The 22,536-nt window shown below is 36.6% G+C and overlaps 3 protein-coding genes across 3 annotated transcripts; all 3 read left to right on the forward strand.

The window, feature by feature from the left end:
- Positions 1-11,154: 11,154 nt before the first annotated feature.
- On the forward strand, positions 11,155-13,189 carry LOC18018609 (transcription factor MYB29). The gene is made up of 3 exons (XM_006399187.2): positions 11,155-11,570; positions 11,674-11,803; positions 12,155-13,189. Exons 1-3 carry the CDS (start codon positions 11,438-11,440, stop codon positions 12,957-12,959), a joined length of 1,068 nt encoding a protein of 355 aa, XP_006399250.1. The 5' UTR covers positions 11,155-11,437; the 3' UTR covers positions 12,960-13,189.
- A 4,056-nt stretch (positions 13,190-17,245) lies between these two features.
- Positions 17,246-19,458, forward strand: LOC18018610 (ribulose-phosphate 3-epimerase, chloroplastic). The gene is made up of 9 exons (XM_006399188.2): positions 17,246-17,583; positions 17,827-17,941; positions 18,043-18,183; positions 18,266-18,379; positions 18,462-18,540; positions 18,640-18,749; positions 18,877-18,933; positions 19,036-19,105; positions 19,196-19,458. Exons 1-9 carry the CDS (start codon positions 17,492-17,494, stop codon positions 19,243-19,245), a joined length of 828 nt encoding a protein of 275 aa, XP_006399251.1. The 5' UTR covers positions 17,246-17,491; the 3' UTR covers positions 19,246-19,458.
- Positions 19,459-19,946: 488 nt separating this feature from the next.
- LOC18018611 (protein NEN1) lies at positions 19,947-22,186 on the forward strand. The gene is made up of 6 exons (XM_006399189.2): positions 19,947-20,261; positions 20,467-20,624; positions 20,730-20,776; positions 20,867-20,930; positions 21,029-21,672; positions 21,770-22,186. The coding sequence occupies exons 1-6, from the start codon at positions 19,985-19,987 to the stop codon at positions 21,999-22,001; spliced, it is 1,422 nt and encodes a 473-aa protein (XP_006399252.1). The 5' UTR covers positions 19,947-19,984; the 3' UTR covers positions 22,002-22,186.
- Positions 22,187-22,536: the final 350 nt, after the last annotated feature.

Genomic DNA, 22,536 nt, shown 5'->3' on the forward strand with positions numbered 1-22,536 from the left:
AACTAACCAAAGTTAAATTGCGAAGAAGTGCAAAAATAAAGTTTTTTCGTGTGTTTTAACTGAGAAATTATGGGCTAGTCAGTAAAAAAAGTAGTTAAAATAATCTGTTTAATATATTATTGGATTATATTACTTATATTAATCACAATCACCCATATCAACCACGCCGACCATACTGCTTTTGACGAATGCTAGCAGCCACAAAACCTAATATTAAAACCTAAAAATAATAATAGAGACAATGGGTCCACGATAAGGGGAAATGGAAATCACAAATACCGTCTACACTATTTTTATAAGATAATTTTCTGTTGGTGGTTGTGAATTTTGTTTCGAGGAAAACAAATTGTGTAATCAAATAGTATAATCCAATTATTACTATATATGTATATATCTAGATGATTTTTTTTGCTAATAGTACAATCCAATTATTGGAAAGCCTTGGTAATGAAAAGAGGAAGATAATGAATAAGTCATATACGCCCAACGAAGATAATGAATATAAATTCTTAATTCCCTGTCCATCATTTTCGATTTTTGGGCTTTGATGTAATCAGTTTTCGGTGTGTCAAGTTTACATAATCTTGAAATCGATCGCTCTTACTAAAAAGAAAAACATAACAGTTATATATGTATATATATATATATATAATGGTTCCAAATTTATTCAGTTTTCATGTCAGTTAATTAGAAAGCTCTACGTGTAATCTGGCTCAACATAAGAACACCGACTCAAGTTCATTGATTTTTGGTCTAATCGAAATTTGTAAGTAATTATGATTGTAGTAACAATTTGATGTTCGGATTCGATAACAAGGGGAATAGATACAGCCATAAAGGCTCTCTAGAGTCCTAATAAATAATGCGTTGTATCAAACTAGTCACAATTGTTTTGTAACAATATTCACTTTTTTTTTTTAATGACTTTCCGGTTGATGAAACACTCGCTTTAGGTTCTTAGCAATGAACCTCGGCTCTAAAACTTCACACTTTCACGGAAAGCATGGCTTACTATTTTTTCCGGAGCCCTCCAAAGTTAATTATATATATTCATCAAATAGGGAGGGCTCCAATATACTACTTCAGACACATTAATTGTCCAATATTAGTAGTCCTTGTTAGAAGGAGTTGACTCCTTTTCTCCATATGTTTTCTCCAATGATATAAATCATATAATGGGGTAACATTACATCCAATATCTCTCGATTCTATCATCATTGTGTGGTTTCCCAAACTTGTGGTGTACGCCATCTTCTTGATAGACGTGGTAATCCGTAATTAAATCATAGGTACAATATAGAGAACACAAACTAGGGTTTAACAAAACGTAAACTAGAGTATTTTAACCTGAAAATATGTTGCTTTATATATTGGATCCATATAGAAAACGTTGTTTCATCTGTTAATTTGTTTCTTTTGAGAAAAATTGTTTCAACTGTTTTGCCTTCAAAATCGATTTTTAGTCCAAAAATGTAACATGGTGTTCCGATACAAAGTATTTATGTTGTTTTCTAGATTTTAGTTTTGGACTCTTTGTATTTAGGGTGGTTCACAGGGTTCTCAACCCGTTTATAGTCTATGGGTTGCATTTTGGCCTGAAAATTGATTGATATTAATTATTTTGGATAGTTTATACTTTATAGGAGTTGTCCCTACAGAGTAGTAGAGTACAGATTAAATAGCTCTTTTTTGAACAAAACAAAACAAATTACAAATTGTTGTGAAAACTTAGAAACTTTATTAATCACTGGAATGTATATATAGAGTACATAGGAAATCTAGGTTAAGTACAATGTCCTGATGGGCCTAATGGGCCGGTATAAGAGTCCATATATGATATGTGTTATAACACTCCCCCTTGGACGAGTGAACCGGGTCAGCTACTCAATCGGGATCTCGATAATGCGCTGGGGAATGTTGCCTCATTAAAACCTTACCAGGAAAAACCCAGTGGGACAAAACCATGGTGAAGGAAAAAGAGTACAACACGCATTACTCCCCCTGATTGTAGCATCACTGCAGATCTCTAAGTCTATACATTCCTATCTGTTTGACGAGCTTCCGGTGTGTTGAAGTAGGCAATGATTTGGTGAAGAGGTCAGCTGAATTCTCACTGGATCGGACCTGCTGAACGCTGAGAGTGCCGTCCTTCTGCCAGTCTGAGGTTGAGAAGAACTTCGGTAGAATGTGCTTCGTCCGATCTCCTTTGATATATCCTTCCTTGAGCTGAGCTATGCATGCCGCGTTGTCTTCATACATCACCGTGGGCTGTGTGTCTTCGTCCATACCACAATCTCTGCGGATGTGCTGAGTCATGGAGCGCAGCCAGACGCATTCCCTACTAGCCTCATGAATGGCTAGGATTTCAGCATGGTTTGATGAAGTGGCAGTGAGTGTCTGCTTCATTGATCTCCAAGAGATGGCTGTTCCTCCATGCGTAAAAACGTAGCCAGTTTGAGACTTGGCAGTGTGCGGATCTGATAGATATCCTGCATCGGCGAAGCCGACTAACCCATGTTTATTTTGGTTAGTATAGAAGAGTCCTAAGTCTTGAGTACCTCGAAGGTATCTTAGGAGATGTTTTATACCGTTCTAGTGCCTCTGAGTTGGAGATGAACTATATCGAGCGAGGAGGTTCACGGCGAAACATATGTCTGGTCTAGTGTGACTAGCCAGGTACATTAACGCTCCTACAGCACTGAGGTATGGCTTTTCAGGACCAAGGATTTCTTCATCATCCTTTTTGGGACCAAGAGGGTCATCACTTAAGCTTCTAACTACCATTGGGCTGGTCAATGGGTGAGCTTGGTCCATATTAAATCGCTTGAGTACCTTTTCGATATAAGCCGATTGATGCACAAGGATTCCTCCTTTGATGTACTCAAGTTGTAATCCCAAACAGTATTTTGTTTTGCCTAGGTCTTTCATTTCGAATTCTGCTTTTAAGCAGTCGACTGTTTGGGAGATCTCACCAGATGTTCCGAGGATGTTTAGATCATCCACGTATACTGCTATGATTACAAATCCTTTGTTTGAGTACTTCTTGATGAAGATGCATGGACTGATGGGGTCATTTTTGTAGCCTTCTTTGATGAGGTAATCGCTGAGGCGATTGTACCACATACGCCCACTTTGTTTCAGTCCATACAAGGATTTGTTCAGCCTGATGCAGTATTGATCTCGAGATGCATTTTTGTCTTTTAGTTCAATGCCATCTGGGAGTCTCATATATATTTCGTTGTCCAGGGGCCCATAGAGATATGCGGTTACAACATCCATTAACCGCAGATCAAGATTTTCTCTTATGGCCAGACTTATGAGGAATCGGAATGTTGTTGCATCCACCACTGGAGAATGAGTCTCCTCATAATCGATTCCGGGTCTCTGTGAGAATCCTTGTGCTACAAGCTGTGCTTTGTATCGAACGACTTCACCGAGTTCGTTCCTTTTACGCACAAAGACCCATTTGTGGCCCACTGGCTTGATGTGTGATGGGGTCCGGATGATCGGACCGAACACGTTTCTGAGTTTGAGACTCTTTAACTCCACGTTTATGGCTTCTTTCCATTTTAGCCAATCTGTTCGATGTGTACACTGTGTTATTGACGTGGGTTCTAGATCCTCTTGCGTGAGCGCAACATCAAGTGCTACTTTGTATGCAAAGAGTGCATTTAAGTCGACTTCTTTTCGATTCCATTGTATTCTGGACATATTGTAATTGATGGAGATCTCATTGTTATCTTCTGAACCTGGAGATTCGGCGTCCCGAACTTCCATTGAGGGTTCATTAGATTGAGTCTCAGCCGCGGCTATGTCTGATATTGCAGGAATCCCGGTTTCGGTTAATGCACCTTTCTTTGATTTCCGGGGATTCTTATCTTTGGAACCGAGAGGTCTGCCCCGTTTGAGACGTGGTGCAGACTCTGTAGCAACTTGGGTCTGTCCCGTTGGGACAGCTATTCGTACTGGTGCATTACAAGCTGGGATGTACGATTTGGTTACTTTGGTCGGGTCAGCAAAGGAATCTGGCAATTGATTAGCTAGCTTTTGATAATGAATAATCTTTTGGATCTCTGAATCACATTCTAGAGTCCGAGGATCTTGCCAATTTAATGATGTTTGATTCCATGAAAGATCTTTGACCAGCTTGTTTGTCTCACCACCTAAAGAGGGATATACCGATTCATCGAATTGGCAATCCGCATATCTGGCCTTGAAGAGATCTCTAGTGGTTGGCTCGAGATATCTTATGATGGTGGGAGAGTCAAAACCAACATATATTCCCATCCTTCGTTGAGGTCCCATTTTGGTTCGATGTGGTGGAGCAATGGATACATATACTGAACACCCAAATGTTTTGAGATGGGAGATGTCTGACTCATGACCCGAGAGTAGTTGGGATGGGGAATATTTGTGTTCACTAGATGGCCGGATGCGTATGAGTTCAGCAGCATGTAATACTGCATGTCCCCATGCTGAGGCCGGGAGCTTTGATCTCATGAGTAATGGTCGGGCTATCCATTGAATGCGTTTAATGATTGATTCAGCCAATCCATTTTGAGTATGGACATGTGCTACAGGATGTTCCACGGTTACCCCCATGGCCATACAGTAGTCATTAAACGCTTGTGAGGTAAATTCACCAGCATTGTCAAGGCGGATAGTCTTTAGTGGGAAGTCAGGGAAATGGGCCCGCAATTTTATGATTTGGGCCAAGAACCTAGCGAAGGCTTGGTTCCGAGAAGACAAGAGACAAACATATGACCAACGGGTCGATGCGTCTATAAGGACCATGAAGTACCGGAATGGTCCGGAAGATGGATGTATAGGTCCACAGATATCGCCCTGGATTCTTTCTAGGAAATGAAGTGTTTGTTTAGAGATTTTAACTGGTGAAGACCGAGTGATCAATTTGCCTTGAGAACAAGCTGTGCACATGAGGTGTTGAGGATAAGCTCGGTTTTCTTTGAGGGTATGCCCTTGAGAGTTTTGAATTAGTTTACGCATCATATTTGCACCGGGATGACCGAGCCGGTCGTGCCAAATAGTATAATCAGTAAACCGGGCTTTGAGAGTGGTATTAGCTTTAATCATACTGACTTTAGCATGGTAAAGTCCAGTAGAGAGCGCGGGTATGGTTTCGAGGATTTGTTTATGGCCGTCTACGGTTTTAGTGACTAGGAGGGATTCTTTGTTCCCTTGACCTTGGGTTTCTATGTGGAAACCATTCTGTCTTATATCCTTGAAGCTCAGAAGATTTCTCTTCGAACTAGGAGAATATAGAGCATCTGGTATTTCAAGTTGTGTGCCATTTGATAGCAACACATAGGCATGGCCATATCCTTCGATAAGGTTTGAGGGACCCGCGATGGTGCTAATATTTGCGGTTTGATAGGTTAGGTTTATGAAGTAACTTTTGTTTCTTAAGATAGTGTGGCTGGATCCACTATCTACGACTATGGTTTCCATTTGCTGGTGTGCTTTATTATGAATAGAAGATAGAATTCAGTATTGAGGAATTCAGAAAATGTGATAAATCATAAAGTAAAGCAGTGTCTGAGAATAAAGGCAAATGGAAAAAAAAATGAAACAAATCCCAAAATGAAAAAAATAAAGAACAAAATCAAATTGTATCAGAGTTTCAGATGATTGAATTAATCGAGGAGATCAGCTGTTTCATAGTCCATGGGGTCGGTCTGCTCGTTTGTGGTGTTCTCATCATCAAGGAGGTCGTCACCTTCCAGGTTAGCAGCATCGACTGGCTGAGTCATGTTGGCTTCAGCAGGAGCTTTTCCGTACTTCTGGTATAGATCGCAGTGGATCTTGGGGGTGCGACATTGCTTTGTTGGGTGGTTGAACATCCCACATCTGGTACAAGCAGAGTGATCGGGGTTGGTGTGGCGGGTCGGCTTGGTGATGCCTCGACCACGACCAGGACCATAACTGAGGTTAGGTCGGTTGCCACGACCATGTCCGCGTCCATGTCTTCCACGTCCATGTCCTCGGCCATTACCACGTCCATTACCACGTCCACGGCGGTGATCTGAGGATCTATCGGGTTGAACATGGTAGGACTCTTGACGAGAAGCTGGGACAGGAGCCGATCCCGGGGGCCTCATAGCGCTGTTCCTCATAAGCAGCTGGTTATTCTTCTCAGCGAGGAGAAGACAGGACAACAAGTCTTCGTACAATGTGTGTTTCATTGCACGGTATTGTTGTTGGAGCACAACATTCTCTGTGCTGAATGTGGATAATGTTTTCTCGAGGAGATCATTATCTGTCACATCCTCGCCACAGAGTTTCCGGATGGCAACAATACGAAAGAGTTCGTTGTTGTAATCATCTACGGATTTGTAGTCCTGGAACCGAAGGTTCTTCCAGTCGAAATCTGCCTGAGGCAACTGGACCATTTTCTGATGGTCATATCGCTTTTTCAGCGCTTGCCACAATTCAAGTGGATTCTCAAGAGTGAGATATTGCTGCTTAAGGCTCGGGGCCAGATGATGGCGTATGTGACATATCGCCTGAGACTGTCCCTTACGGGATGCGGTGTTACCGTCGGTAATACATGCATCGAGTTCTTTCGATGCAAGGAACAAACGCATGTCTAGGGCCCACTCGAGGTAGTTATCCCCGGAGACGTGAAGGGCCTCGAATTCACATTTCTGAATGTTTGACATCTGAAACATGAGATTGATTTTGTTAGGGATTGTTTTGAGAAAATTTTGAATGCTGATGATGAAACTTTCTATTTTGAGAATATTTCTATTTTAGGAAAGTTTCTAATTTGGGTAATTTTCTAAATGAGGAAAGTTTCTATGTCGGGAAAATTTCTATATGAGGAAAGTTTTTATATGAGGAAACTTTCTATTAGAGGGAACTTTCTCGGAAATAGTAAATTTTAAAGGGTATGGTTTTAGTTACCCCGAACATGATGTCGGTTTAATAGCTGTGATTTAATCGGTTAAAGCCGAATATAATTTCGGTTAATGAGAACCAGGTTTAGCCGGTTTTAGGCGGTTTAGGAGGAACCCTAGGGGAGCCGAATATGATTAGGGTTTTATCTAGGGTTTTAACGGTTTGGAAAACATATTTTGGATGTGATTTCGAGATCTATAGGATCTGTGGTCGATGGTTTTAATAATTTCACAAGGACAACAAAGAAATCACGTGAAAAGGACTAGGGTTTAAGCATTATGACTTACGATTTTGAAGATTACAAAATCGTGAATCAAGCTTAGGATTTAGGGTTGATTTTCTTAGTTTATTCAATCAAGTGTTTCAAGCAAGAGAATCAACAATCAAATAAGCTGCAACAAGCTTATTAAACATGAAGAAAATCGAATAGGTTTATGCCATAAACATGGCCAAAAACGGTTGTTAGGTTTTTGTAGATTAGGGTTTTATAAAACGAGTTTAAAACCTTTGAACATGCATAAACTTGTAATTTAAACAATCAATCAACAAGTTATCAATCAATCATCAGAGTATCAAACACTTTCAATCAATGAGAGATCGATTTTTTTTTTTTTTTTTTTTATAGGGTTTTGAAGTGTTTAAACAACAGGTTCTATGGCTCTCAGTTTTAGAAGATACCTTTTCCACCTTTGGATTTCTGACAGGCTAATGAAACTGGGAGCTAATAGACCTCAGTTAGCCGCTACAAATTCCAAGGATTGATCATCAAAACTGGAGAAGCTGCTGGTTGAAGAAGGAAAAACTCGGATCTGGTTTTTTTTTTTCGGTTGATCGTCGTGTACTGTAAATGTGCGTGAGGGCGCGTCCGACGTTGGATCGACAAACGGTTTTCACCAGTAGATTCGTCTCGTCGAGGGCTTCGATTTGATATGTAGGTCGTCTTCTGGTTCCTCACGGTTTGGAAAGAGTCTTATCGTGCTGATAACGTGTTGTGAAAACTTAGAAACTTTATTAATCACTGGAATGTATATATAGAGTACATAGGAAATCTAGGTTAAGTACAATGTCCTGATGGGCCTAATGGGCCGGTATAAGAGTCCATATATGATATGTGTTATAACACAAATTAAATAGTTACACGAGTTTTTTTTTCGTACTATGACATTATTACTACGAAAATGATTTTCTATTCAATCACTCTTTTTAAAAAATTGTTATAGATCAAATACTTTCAATTATATATGGATTTTTTTCAACAATTTTTTTTTTTGGTAAAAGACAGAGGATGCTTTAATTGTATAAATGGTCACCTTATCTTAATATTTTCTCATATATTACATTTTTTTGGTCAATAATGTTCTCATATATTAGTATTTGTTTACTCTCTTTTTTCTTTAAGTCAGAATAGTATAGGATAATTTGACAGGAGAAAAAAAAGAGGTAAGATGAGCATCATCATCAATGAATTGAAGAGATCCCGTAATCCTTACCTTAGAAAATAATTATAACATTTACTAGAAAAGAGGAAAAAGAGAATCATTTAAAAAAAAAAAAAAAAAAAAACTAGAGATCGACGAGCAGGAGAACCACACATGAACCTTTCAAATGCGAGAGTGTCAATGAGCATGTCATTCTCCGTTGGCTCCACCTTCCATAATTTCTTCACTTTGTTTTTAGGTTAAAATTTATTCTTTCTATTCTGTTAGGGTTCCTTAGTGGTGCTACGGCTTTTGTCTATAGGTCTCAATCATGCTCTGTTTATCGAGGTCCACAATCAATCTATCAGTCCTTTGTTAGTCAAATTTTTTTTGAAGATGTTTGGACTGATCATAGATATTAGAGAGATATTATTACAAATCACATTTCATTACCTCTTTCCCATTCCCACGGTACTAAAAGTTGATTTTCAATAAATCATTCATTCTGAAATGATTATGGATTAGTTATGTTGAGCAAAAAAAAAATATGTTTTACTATGAATTTTTTTTCAAAATTAAGATCCTTAAAACTATGATAATATATGCTGATTTTATTAAGTAAGTGTATAAAGCACTATGATAATTCCAAAATCAAAAATTAAAAAAAAAACCCAGATTCGTTAACCATCAAAAGTCGTGATCAGGTCCATTATGATAATTAGTAAAATGGATCAGTGTCAACATATATGTCTCCACTTATCTCGGAATCTATTCATCACAAGTCTCCAGCAAAATATTTTTTGTTGTCAGCTTTATGACATTTAGATCGTAAATTTGAAACATTTGTAAGAGACATTTTATACATTTTTTATAGCAAAAAAGACATTTTTTATATTTGAATATTATATATCCTCGAAAGGCAACGTCAAAGTAACACCATCTCCGAGAATAGTTCAGGTGAACTCTGCCCGTACTTCCATAAAAGAAGGCGATTCTAGCGCCAAACTAATTAACAGGTTAACATTTATCACTTTTTCTTCGTGCACAGACACAGAAATTACCAATTAAGCTAATTAAATCCAACTAAATACGAAAAGTCCATGCAAAGAGCTATATTTTTAAAAACTTATTCAGACTAATACTGTCATCGGTTCAAAGTCATGCAAAATGATACTAATCTTATACTCTTTTTTTTCTATCATTTACTAATCTTATACTCTGTATGACGATATATGGTCAAGTGATAATCGGTTAGTGATTTCACTTTGATGAGGATTTACCTTGTTAGTCCATATAGCATATATATCAAATCTTTTTTTTTTATCGAATCTTCTTAAACGTGAACTTATCTTATTCCATCAATAGTCACACCCAGACATCTGATAAAAAAAACCCCAAATATTATAAGTTTTAAAAATTCAACATCAGTTATTTAAAAAGTGACAACCTAAGCAAATAACATGCCAAAATTATTATATTATACCTTTTTCTTTTAGGTTAGTGGATTTTTCTCATTTAGTGGTCCAAGTCCCAAAAGCAAAAACAAGCCAAGAGAGTAATTAATATGCTATTAATGTATTGGAATATAACATATTTGCCATGAACGGAGACTCTTGTGGCACGGTGTATTTTGCGTGCGTGCCATTGTCTCCACTCAACGTACTTTGATCTGCATGGTTTTTTCTCCGATAAAGAATAACATTCCTTTAATATGCATGAGTCGTAAGTAACAATGATCAATTTTACATTGTGCCCGCTATAGGCATGGTTGGTATCTTTTTTTTAGCAACAATATATGGTGTCTTTTAGTCTTTATATAGCTATCTATGTGTAATTTTTTTTTTCTGTGGTGCTACTGTTTTGAGTTAACCTTGCAAGTTTTGAAGAGGCGTGATTTATAGAGTTTTTTTTTTTGTAAAAAGTGATTTATAGAGTTGTAAGAAAGAAACAATAGAGAAGGCCAAAGTGAGATGTGAGATGTGAGATGAGAAGGAACGAACATTAATAATTGAGCAAATGACTTTATTTAAATTTTATATACAGCTTCTTGAGTAAAAACAACCAAAGTGGCAAACAAATAGGACCAAAAAAAGTGGCAAACAAATAGGACCGATGCTGAAAACAAACACGTGATGATTAGTTAATAAAAAATATAATAGATACGATCTCATAATTAAGAAAGTGGCAAATGTGTTTCATCAGTCCAATAAAAAAAAATTATCATCAAACATTTTTGACATGGTTTTACTTATAGTATTTAATTGTTACAAAATGCATGATTTTTTATAACATATTGTTTTCTTATATTAACATCTAATATATCTGTACGAAATCATGGTCAGTTTTACTCTTTTTCATTTTATTGTTCTATGTTACGTACGTTGAATCCATTTGAATATAATTTTAAATGTATATTTAATAAAATATCGTGCTAAATCTTCGCTATACCTTTTTGTCATTAAATAACAACTTATAAACTTGCAATCTTATTGAATTTAATGTTCTCCATTGTTATTTACCAAATCAACTCTAATAAAATGATATGATATCAATTATTTGTGATCTTTTTTTCTGGTCGTCAGTGTGATGAGTTTAGCTATCGAAATTATTCCATAAGTCTCTCTCAAACCATTTGAACAGTACCAGTACCTCCAAAAAGACACGGTCACTACACTTTTGACGAGTTGATATTGTTATTATTATTTTTATTTATTTGTTTATTTTACGTGGTTTTTAAAAGTATATTGTCACGTGTCCATTGTAGGGCTTATATATATTGCTCATATACATATATAAAATTATTCATTGTAGAGAAGTAGCTAGCAATGTCTTAGATCTTTGATATATCTTCAATTTTTTTTTGTTTATTATCGTTTTCAAATGTTACTGAAAATGAATACACATAATCATTCAACAATCTACCATAGTTTCTCAGTCAGTTTCATATTTAGATGCATCAGAGTTCTACTCAACAGATCTATTGGTCTCTTACCTTAAATTAGACGACACTTTTTTCTTTCCTTTCTTCTTTTTTTTTTTCGTTCTTCTTCTATATTTTGTACGTATATCTATAAATATTTTATTCATATAAGAGTGAAAAAATGTCAAGAAAGCCATGTTGTGTGGGAGAAGGGCTGAAGAAAGGAGCATGGACCGCCGAAGAAGACAAGAAACTAATTTCTTACATTCATGAACATGGCGAAGGAGGCTGGCGTGACATTCCCCAAAAAGCTGGTACATCATAGACACATGCATAATTATTGTGTATCGTTTATAGTTAAACACATGCATTATATGTATATGGTCTAATTGATGTTCTTATCGCTATGGTGTTTAGGACTAAAACGATGTGGAAAAAGTTGTAGATTGCGATGGGCTAACTATCTGAAACCGGATATTAAGAGAGGAGAATTTAGCTACGAGGAGGAACAGATTATCATCATGCTTCACGCTTCCCGGGGCAACAAGTAATATATACTTGTCAAAATTCATATTTCCTCAATTTTAAATTATGCATTGTTTCAACATTTATTTTCATTTCTAATACAAAACTCCTTTTTTTTTCAATTATAAAACAAAACACCTATTTCAACTTCAAGTCATAGTTGACAAAAATATAATCGGAACAAAATACCAAGGATGAACAACTGTACTTATTTTTTATGAAAATATAATGGACTTTCTGACATGTTTTTTAATCACCTGTGTCAAACTGCCAGAAAAATACTAATTATGAAACAGGGGAGTATATTGCAAGTGTTGGCACATTGCACATGATAAGTGTTGATACATTCTTCTTTTCTTCGTCCTCAATATAGGTGGTCGGTCATAGCGAGACATTTGCCCAAAAGGACAGACAACGAGATCAAGAACTATTGGAACACACATCTCAAAAAACGCCTTATTGATCAAGGTATTGATCCCGTGACCCACAAGCCACTTGCCTCTAACACTAGTCCTGCCACGCTCAAGACTTCTGAGTTCCAAGATGACGACTCAAACCGGGATGACCAGTCACAGTCAGGTTCTATGTCTCCAAAATCTCTTCCTCCATCTTCAAGCTCCTGCAATCTACCGGAGATAAGCAGCAGTGATGAGACACCGAAAATTGATGGTTCGTTGAGCTCCAAGAAACGCCGTTTTCAGAGATCGAGTTCGACCTCAAAGCTGTTAAACAAAGTTGCAACTAGGGCTGCTTCCATTGGAAATATCTTATCAGCGTCCATGGAAGGAACCTTGCTCAGCTCTACAACACTGTCTCCATGTCTCATTGATGACTTTTCCGAAACTAGTCAGTTTCATATGGACGAATTCGATCCATTCTCTCAGCCATCTGAACACACAATTGATCATATGAAGGATGATAACGGCATGAACTTTGATCTCAACAGTTCCGAATATGATTTCTCGCAGTTTCTCGAGCAATTTAGTAACAACGAAGGCGAAGAAGCCGAGAACATTGGAGGATATAATCAAGATCTCCTTATGTCTGATGTCTCATCAACAAGCGTTGATGAAGACAATATGATGCCAAACATAACCGGTTGGTCCAATTATCTTGTTGACTATTCCGATTTTGTTTATGACACGAACCAAGATTGCGACGCCAAGAACTTCATATGATCCGTTGGTTGCTTACCGGACTTCAGTTGGCTGGTTAATTTCATGGTTTACAAGTTAATACTTAAGGGTCACTATAGGGTTACTATATATATCCAATAAGGGTTTCTCATACTTAGAGAACCATGTGATCCCGTGATCAATTAGTATTTGATTTGTGGGAGACACGAGTTTATTCGATATTTGTGGACTTTGGAAAGTAAATATTAAATAAAGCTTGCATTTTCTTAATTCCATTATATAGCATTATTCTTTATATTTAATAACAATCATTTCCTGATTTATATTTTATTTCTATTAATACTAAATATATGTCAATTTAATATTTATTCACCACAAAAATGTCATTTTATATTTTTAATGTAAATATTCAAATAAAAACCCCAGTCAACTCTATTCCTCTAATTTAGTTTATCGAGCATTATTTGGAAAATTAATAACTTAACCAAATGGTACTAGAAGAAGTTACAATACATATATCATTATGTCATAAAGTAGATATATATGATATGGATATATTTTGAGGATTGACGAGCGTAACAAGGATTAAAAAATTACGAATTTTTAGGTCGCATAAACTTCTTTTTTTTATGTAAAAAAGGTCGCATGAACTTCTAACATGTCTTTTTATTTAAATACAAAATTCATGAACCAGAATCTAATTCTGTTGCATATGCATGCCTTCACTGTACTACAATCATTTGATATAAAGTTTGAGCGTTATTTTAGTTGAGCCGTGTTACCAACAATATTGGAAAAAAAATGTAGCACACTTGAGGTTTTTGGTGGAGAATCTCCACACACACAGAAAATCCCTTACCAATAAAGTCGATGAATCTTTTTAAAAGATGAGCCTTTTTTTTGTTTGGGTTACGGAAGTTTTTTAAAAGATAAGTTACACTTGTATATATTATAGCGGGTAACCATTAATTGAATGATCCAATGAGGTAAAAATAAATGAATTGAATACTAAACTAGTGGATTAGAATAAAAAAAAAGACTACAATTTATTATTCTAATAAACAAATTTGCAGAGAGATATATAACGGTACAGCAAAATATCTTAAGGAAAGATTGAGGAAATTTAGTAAAATATCAAAATTTCCACTAAATATATTTAACAAGACGATAAAATTTTTAGTGACCATTTAGACGCTAATTTTTATTCATTAAAAACTAAAGATCTAGCGATCATATACAACTTCTCGGAAGACCAAAAGCTATATATATATATATATATATATTAATTGATAAAGTTTTCTTGTGTGGTAAGTGATGAATATACATAAAGTTTATTGATATTGCTTTTAATGTAATTTACATAAAGTGTTGTGATATTTCGTAATCGAAAACGTGGGGCAGACCGCACCATCTTTTTCTCTTCAATAAAATTCTGAAAATAGCAAAACAATTCTACATTGGTACGAGTACCGGTAGATAAAAACAAACAAGAAAAAAAATTGCTGTTCCCAATCTGTGTATATCTATGGTCCACAAATAGTTAATCATCTCAAAAGCTAACGAGCAATAAGTGAGCGAGCATAATTGGATTTGTGACCCGACAAATTTTACATGCAAACAAAGCCACTTTAATCAACATTCAATGGTATCATTATAATTCGTAGTATGTGATACAGAGAGCTTTGGTTTTTATGTGGTTGCTCGCCAACGACTTAATTCCTTTTTTTTTTCTTCTCGAAATTCGGTTTGCTATCGATTTAGATCTTGAACACACATAATCAATTCACAAGCAGTCTTTTGTCATCTAAACGTGGAAACCAATAAAACTTTTTGCCTGATAAACTCTTAATATGCAGCAGTGGCACATAGATTTTGAGTGCCTTGATCACCATTAATCTATACATGCGTGCATATAGGAGCAAGACAACAAAACTAGTATATATATCAACCAAAGATACAGTATCGAACTTATAAGATCTTCACTAAAGGTATCTTATTCCAAAAGCTGTTTGCCAAATATTACAATAAAAAACCTCTCCGTATGTCTTGCTCAGCAACTCTTGATCTGCGTTGTTCCTTGTTTTTGATCTGTATTAACTCCTGTCATGCTGCCTAAATCAAATCTTCATGCACGCGTCCTCTCCAACACTTCAAAAACTCAGACTATACTTTTGCTTTGATTTATGATAATTACGTATTGATACGTAATAGTTACATATATATATATATATATCTTAAGAGTTCTCATATCTTAATCTCATTTGGATTCAAGTGCGTATAGCTAAAACACCAAATCTATATCTATGATATCCTCATCCCGCATTCAAGAGTGCCATAAAGACTACTGAGCTTGATAATGATGAAAATAAATAGATAACATTGTAGACAATTTTTTCTCTTTAGGAAATTTTTTTAATTGCAACGTTCAGTATTCTTGGAAATCGTTGGCCATAAGTACGCCAAAATCCAAAATTTTAATCAGCTGTCTCGCAAGATAAAGTTCGAATATGCAAATTTTTTTGTTTCGGATATTCAATCCACTTTTTGATAGATATGAGAACACATGCAAAGAAAAAAAGACGAAAAATGAAGGAATTAATTTGCAGCCGTAAAATATAACCCCACGTTGCGGGATCCCGTATGTTGACATAAAGTTAGAATTCCGTAGGGTCACTCTCCATTATTTTTTTGTCAACTCCATTTTTTTTCATTTAATATTTGCAAATCTTTTGTTTTCACTATATATTTAGATTTTCAATTGCAAAGACGAAAGAAATACCAAAAAAATGGAAACGTCACATTTTGAATAAATGGTCCAGGCCGCAAACCATGCGGTCTATATTGATCATTTATAGTGAAACGAAAATTAAAATTATTCTTTTGTTATGTCGGTACGAGCATTATTATACATCATATATTGATCATTTTTTGTACGAGCATTAATCGTCTCATTATCCCCGACTAAGATTTCTCACATTTTCTCGGGCAATTCATCAAAAACAAAGACGAGGCTGAGAACATTGGTGGCTGCAATCAAGATCTCCTTAAGTTCGTCTTCCCATCAACATTAGTTAAATTGTTGATGAAGAAAATATGAATTTTGGAGACATAACCGGTTGGTCAAGTCTTCTTGACCATCCCAATTATTTTATGTATGAAAACGGAACTAGATTCCGACGGGAAGAACTTCTTATGATCTGTCTATGACTCGTCAATTGCTCATTGAGCCAGGTATGACCAGTTAGTATCATGATTGGTATGCCCATGATTAGGGTTCTCGTAGATAATTTTTCAAGTTGTTAAACTGCGTTACTGGATATATTATTCAGTAATTAAGATGTTCTAAGTATTAGGAAACCACGTTATCACGTGGATCGAATAGTACTTGATTTGCGACAGGATTTTTTGTTTTTAACTATTTTGTAAAATAATAAATGCTGAATAAATTAACCTTTTGTGTACTTGATTTTTTTTTACGGTAAATCAGAAATATAAGCTTTTATCTGTACTTATAATGTCCACAAGCACTAAAAATGAAAAGGTAAAGAGCAATGAGTGAGCAACAGAATTGGATTGGTGACCCGGCAAAGTTTGTCTGCAAACGAAACCGAATCTTAATAGATGACCATGCATTGATATATATATATATATATGTGTGTGTACGTATATGTGTATGTGATATGACTTATGGGAGCTTTTGTTTTGTGTGCACATCAATGACTTAAATTTTTTTTTTTTTTTTGGGTGTGAAATTAATGTTGTATGAGCGGATAAAATGAATTAGACGTTCACGGAAAAAGGAATATTACCGCTATGCTTTTGCCGAAAGAGGAATATCTATGCAATTTAGACTTTTGCCTAAAAAAGGAAATATTATTTGACGTTGTTACTTGTTATCATAGAGAGAATCATAGTTAGCAAAAACAACGGACTATATATAAATGGATAAGTTCATTTAATTTAGGTAATTAGGTTCATCTGAGAGCTGATTTTTTTTTTCTTTTGTATGTATTTTTTTTTTCAGATGAATCTGCAGATAGATGATCACTTTAAAAAATAAAGAATCTGCAGATCTAAAAAACATTTCTGCTATAAGGAACCCTTGCAATGTCTGAAAAAATCGGGATTGCTTTGGTAATGTAAATCCTTACAATGTAACTCTCCTCTCCCACACCAAACCGAATCCGGTTCGATGATTGCTAATTAGTATTGGAAAACGTCGGACCGAGACATATGAACCGGGAACAAGTTAATTACGAAAGTAACCCTAGAGCTAAAACAATCGGATGGAAATCGTTAATCAAATCAATTAGCCCATTGGGAGTGATTGGGAGGCACAAGTCAGCAATGGAGAGCCAAGCATTGGAGATAAGCTGCTTACATCTCCCACGAGCCCGGAGCCCCTACGTCACACGTGGCGGGTCCTTGGGTTTCTAGAGAGTCTAGGAAGAAGAAGATCGGAGATATCGAAGGTTTAGGTTTCTCTCACTGCCCACCAAATATATAGGGATTCTAGTGAGAGAGAGTTGAATATTTCTTGGGAAAGATAGAAAAATTTTGCAATTCGATTGGACATGTCGAGCCTAGCTGCTTCGTTGCTCAATGGAGTTGGTCTAAGACCGGAAAGGACGCTTCTTTGCCAGCCCACTTCGTTTCCTTCCTCCAGGTAATAGTTTTAGATGATTTCGATGGATTGCTAGAAATTTACAACATTGATCTGAATGATCAGAGAGAGCGAAAAAATTGTCCCTTTACTCTGAGGGATATTTAGTGTAGTTTCTCATAGAGTATATGATTAGATGAATGTGCCCCATTTGCTTGTGGAAATGCTTGAACGAACATGTATGAGGAAATGTTTGTTATTCCAAACCATAATCGAAATTGTTGTTTTGTTATGTGAACTTTTTAGAAGAAAAACTCATGGTGTTGTTAAGGCCTCAGCTCGGGTTGACAAGTTCTCGAAAAGCGATATCATTGTTTCTCCATCAATTCTATCTGCTAACTTCTCCAAATTGGGCGAACAGGTTTGGTGTCTCTCCTTGAAAATCACTTCCAGGGCTTCCTGTTTTTGTGGGATGCTTAACAGTTTATTGCTCTATTTCGCTGCATTCTCGGTTTCTCTCAGGTGAAGGCGGTAGAGTTGGCAGGTTGTGATTGGATTCATGTTGATGTGATGGACGGTCGTTTTGTTCCCAACATTACAATTGGACCGCTTGTGGTTGATGCTCTGCGTCCTGTGACAGATCTTCCATTGGATGTTCATCTTGTAAGCTTATGCTTCCCTTTTGCTTTAGTGATGTTTTTTGTTTTTTTAGTTCACCTGTAAATTTTAGATTCTCTTATTTCAGATGATAGTAGAACCTGAACAGAGAGTGCCGGATTTCATCAAAGCAGGTGCAGATATAGTTAGTGTGCATTGTGAGCAATCCTCGACCATCCATTTGCATCGTACAGTCAATCAAGTAATGAATCTTTTCACCTGATTAATGCTTCTTGTACAAAATTCTTTCAATTAATTGATAACGTGCTTTTGATTGCTTGTAGATTAAAAGCTTGGGAGCTAAAGCTGGAGTTGTCCTTAATCCTGGCACCCCATTGAGTGCAATTGAATATGTATTAGACTGTGAGGATTCTGCATATGAATGCTTCCATCCTGAACATTATCCACTTTAGCTATCGATAAAATTTATCTGAATGGATTTTCTTCTGCTTCTGCCATCAGCGGTTGATCTGATCTTGATAATGTCTGTAAACCCTGGGTTTGGTGGGCAGAGCTTTATCGAAAGCCAAGTAAAGAAAATCTCGGACTTGAGGAGAATGTGTGTAGAGAAGGTATATTATATATCTACCTACTTAGCTTGATTTTAAGTTATTTTGTAACTCCGAAGAAGTTAGACCCGTAAACCAAACCAGGAGCATTTTTCTCTCTTTAAATCATTGGCCTGGGTGTTCACTGCAGGGCGTAAACCCGTGGATTGAAGTCGACGGTGGAGTCACTCCAAAAAATGCTTATAAGGTGAATAATGTTAAAACAGTGAATTCATTTGCGCCTTCAAGAATACCGAATCATGAGTCTTCTTTTTTTTTTTTTTTTTTTTTTTAAATGGTGTTTAAAAAGGTTATTGAAGCTGGAGCAAATGCTTTAGTGGCTGGATCAGCTGTATTCGGAGCCAAAGACTACGCAGAAGGTATAGAGCTCCGCTTGTAAAGTGAATTACTCATGATCTTGTTAGTGGCGATATCCTGACATATTGTCTGCTCGTTTCTAATATCTGCAGCTATAAAAGGAATAAAATCTAGCAAGAGACCGGAGACAGTAGCTGTGTGATTTTAAGGCTATGTCACACCAGAGGCAGATCCATGTCTAATCATACGGGGTCAAGTGACACCCCTTAACCTCTTGTAATATATCATAATGGTAGTATGCTTTCTTGCAATGTACCTACTTAAATGAGTTTTGGTCGACTATGATATACAACTTTTTCCTGATTTATACTTGAAAGAAATTCTCTTTTGTTGATCAATTTATTTATTCATACAGAAAACATTATTTTTAATTAAATTTAATTTGGAAATAACTTTTGAAAACAAAAACTTGAGCTCTGGTCGTAAGTTTCCCTTTTTTTTGATGTTTCCTGTCTCTAGTCTTTTGAAGATTCTTGTGTATAGTTGAAGAGAACCTTGGAACAACCTGGGAACAAGGACAATAGAACTTGCAAAAAACATGTGAAAGAGGCAAGGAATGTTTACAAAGCACTCTTGTAAAACAATTGGGATCTGTGAATTCTGATTATTAGTAATCTATGATATAATCCGAAACCTCTGAGGATAAAAAAAGACCTTTTTCTTTTGGAAAACCCACCCAGACAAACCTTAAAAGTAACTGATTTTCACTTTGCGTAACGAATTGGGCAAAGTAACCTCAGGTCCTCAGCTTCATATAGTCCCCTCGATGATCCTTTAAGGATTCCGAATAAATTTAAAAGCCTTTAACATTTGCCGCTCGATTCAACCCGACCCGTTTTCATTAAAAAGAAAAGGCAACAAAAAAAAAAAAAACTCTTTTCATGGATCCGGAAGATGATAGATCCGAGATTGCCTTCTTCGACGTTGAGACGACTGTGCCAAAGCGGGGAGAACGTTTCGCGATTCTGGAGTTCGGGTCAATCCTGGTATGCCCCAAGAAGCTTACGGAGCTCCTAAGCTACACGACTCTGGTCCAACCCGCTGATTTGAGTCTCATATCTTCCTTGTCCGTGCGGTGCAACGGCATCAAGCGTGACGATGTCGTTTTGGCACCTTTGTTCTCCGAAATCGCTGATACTGTCTACGACATTCTCCATGGTTACTTATCAAAACCCTTTTCTTCTTCCTTCTTAAACCCTTTCTAAAATTGCTTGCTTCTGTTTGAATTAGAAAGCAAAAAAAGTGCTCAACTTTCCTGAACTTTGAGCTCTGAAATCAAAGAAACGGCCAAGATTCAAGCTTTGAAATATTATATTGATTTTGCCCATTTTGTATTGATGTTCGGGGTGGGATAATATTGCAGGGAGGATATGGGCAGGTCACAACATATTGAGGTTTGATTGTGCAAGGATCAGAGAAGCATTTGCAGAGATTGGACGTCAACCACCTGAGCCAAAAGGCGCCATCGACTCATTGGCTTTGCTAACTCAGAAATTTGGTCGAAGAGCTGGTGATATGAAGGTAAATCAAACATTCAGAATGTTGAATGATGGGGTTTTAACTTCTTCTTTTTTGAGTTTCAAGGTGATTTGAGTGTCTTTATCCCGTTTGCTTTTGTTTCTGTAGATGGCAACTTTGGCTACATATTTCGGACTCGGCAAGCAAACGCATAGGTATGTCAAAAAGCATAAGCATTTGGTATCTATTTCTTTACCTCAAACTTTCAAAAGCTGCTGAGCTCTAATTCTTTGTATCTCCTTCAGGAGCCTGGACGATGTTAGAATGAATCTTGAGGTTCTCAAATATTGTGCCACTGTGTTGTTCTTGGTATGTTCTCTTTAGTTACTCTGTAAATGGATAATCTTTCTCTCCAAATGGATTAAAAAGTGGGACTAATCAGAAGCAATGCTTTTTACATTTCGCAGGAGTCGAGTCTCCCAGAGTTAATTGTAAATAATTCGGTATCTCCAGAAACTACTAGTTCAAGGAGACTTCTCAAAGCATCTTCTTCTCGCGAGGGTAGTGTTGTAATTAGCTCTCATACGTTACCATCCATTGGCGAGAACAGTGTAGGTGAGCCAGATCCGTTTAACATGAGCCTCCTGAGGAATGAAATGGATTCCGACAACCACCTTCAATTAGACACTCTCATGGAAGACGAAGAAGAAGAAAACCAACCATCTGCTACTGTTGTCTCTGAGAATACAAGTGACCATGAGGGATTCTTGGCGCCTGATGCGATATCTCTTCCAAACATCAAAGCGATTCTTGTCCCGTTTTATCCTGGAAGCCAAATAATGAAACTAAAGCTACTCCATGGCGAAACTCCTCTGCAGCTCTACTGCTCTTGTCTGAAAATACGTTTTGGAATCAATGGGAAGTTTCTAGACAACGCCGGGAGACGGAGGCTGAACTTTGTTGTTGATCTGAACCCAAGTCTGTGCAGTATACTCGAAGCATGTGACAGTAATGCGCAGAAACTATCTGTTGATTCTGGCTCCACTTCTGACTGGAACCCAGTGATAAATCCTGTGAAAGGATTCGTAAACTACTCTAATGCAAGGATACAGTAAGTTACCTGACTAAACTCTCTCTATCTGGTTTTCCATCTTTTCAATACCAAATTCCCGATTTCTTGCTTTGATTGGTTTCTTCGGTGTCTGCAGTATACCGACAGAGATAAATGGAGATGTAGCACGGTATGCAACAGAGATACACCAGAGAGAGTCTTCTGGAGCTACTCAGAAGCTAATCTTCAGCAACCCGGGCGTTGAAGAGCTTGAATCGTTGCTGAGCCCGGGAAGTGTTCTTGATGCATTCTTGTCTCTGGAACCGTATGACTATCAGCAGAAAGCTGGAATCCGTCTCGTTGCAAAAAAGGTAGTTATACACTCGTAAATCATACATAATTGTTAACACCAGAAAAGTAAAGAAACTGGAGCTTAGTTGATGTACGAACCCTCACAGTGCTCATTTAGTTTGAAATAAAATCCAGATTTGTAGAAAGGCTGTTTGTGTAACATTGTGTAAGAATGCAGAATTGCAATCTTGAATTCTTGAGGACACAACTAACGAGAAATGCTTTATGATCTTGATCACAAATCTCTACCTCTTTTATCTTAGACAAAAGATTCCAGGATTAAAAACACTCTTTAAATTGTTCCAACATTCTACAAAAAGAGAAAAGAGGGTGAGAGTTTAAACTTTTCCCGGAAAATGTCCGAAAAAAAATGGAACCGGAGTTACCGACGGCGACAAAATATCACTTCTTCTTTTTTTTAATGAAAAATTTTACTTACTTTTTTGGTTTTTGCTTTTTTTGGACAAAGTTAAAAGCTTTTCTTTTTTGGCAACTGCAAAGTTGGCAACTTTTTTGTTTCATAAATACAAAATTTACTATTATTTTAGTTATGGTGCAATTTCAATCCGAATC

The sequence above is a fragment of the Eutrema salsugineum genome, unplaced genomic scaffold (genome assembly GCF_000478725.1).
Source record: "Eutrema salsugineum unplaced genomic scaffold, Eutsalg1_0 scaffold_2, whole genome shotgun sequence".
Lineage (NCBI taxonomy): Eukaryota > Viridiplantae > Streptophyta > Magnoliopsida > Brassicales > Brassicaceae > Eutrema > Eutrema salsugineum.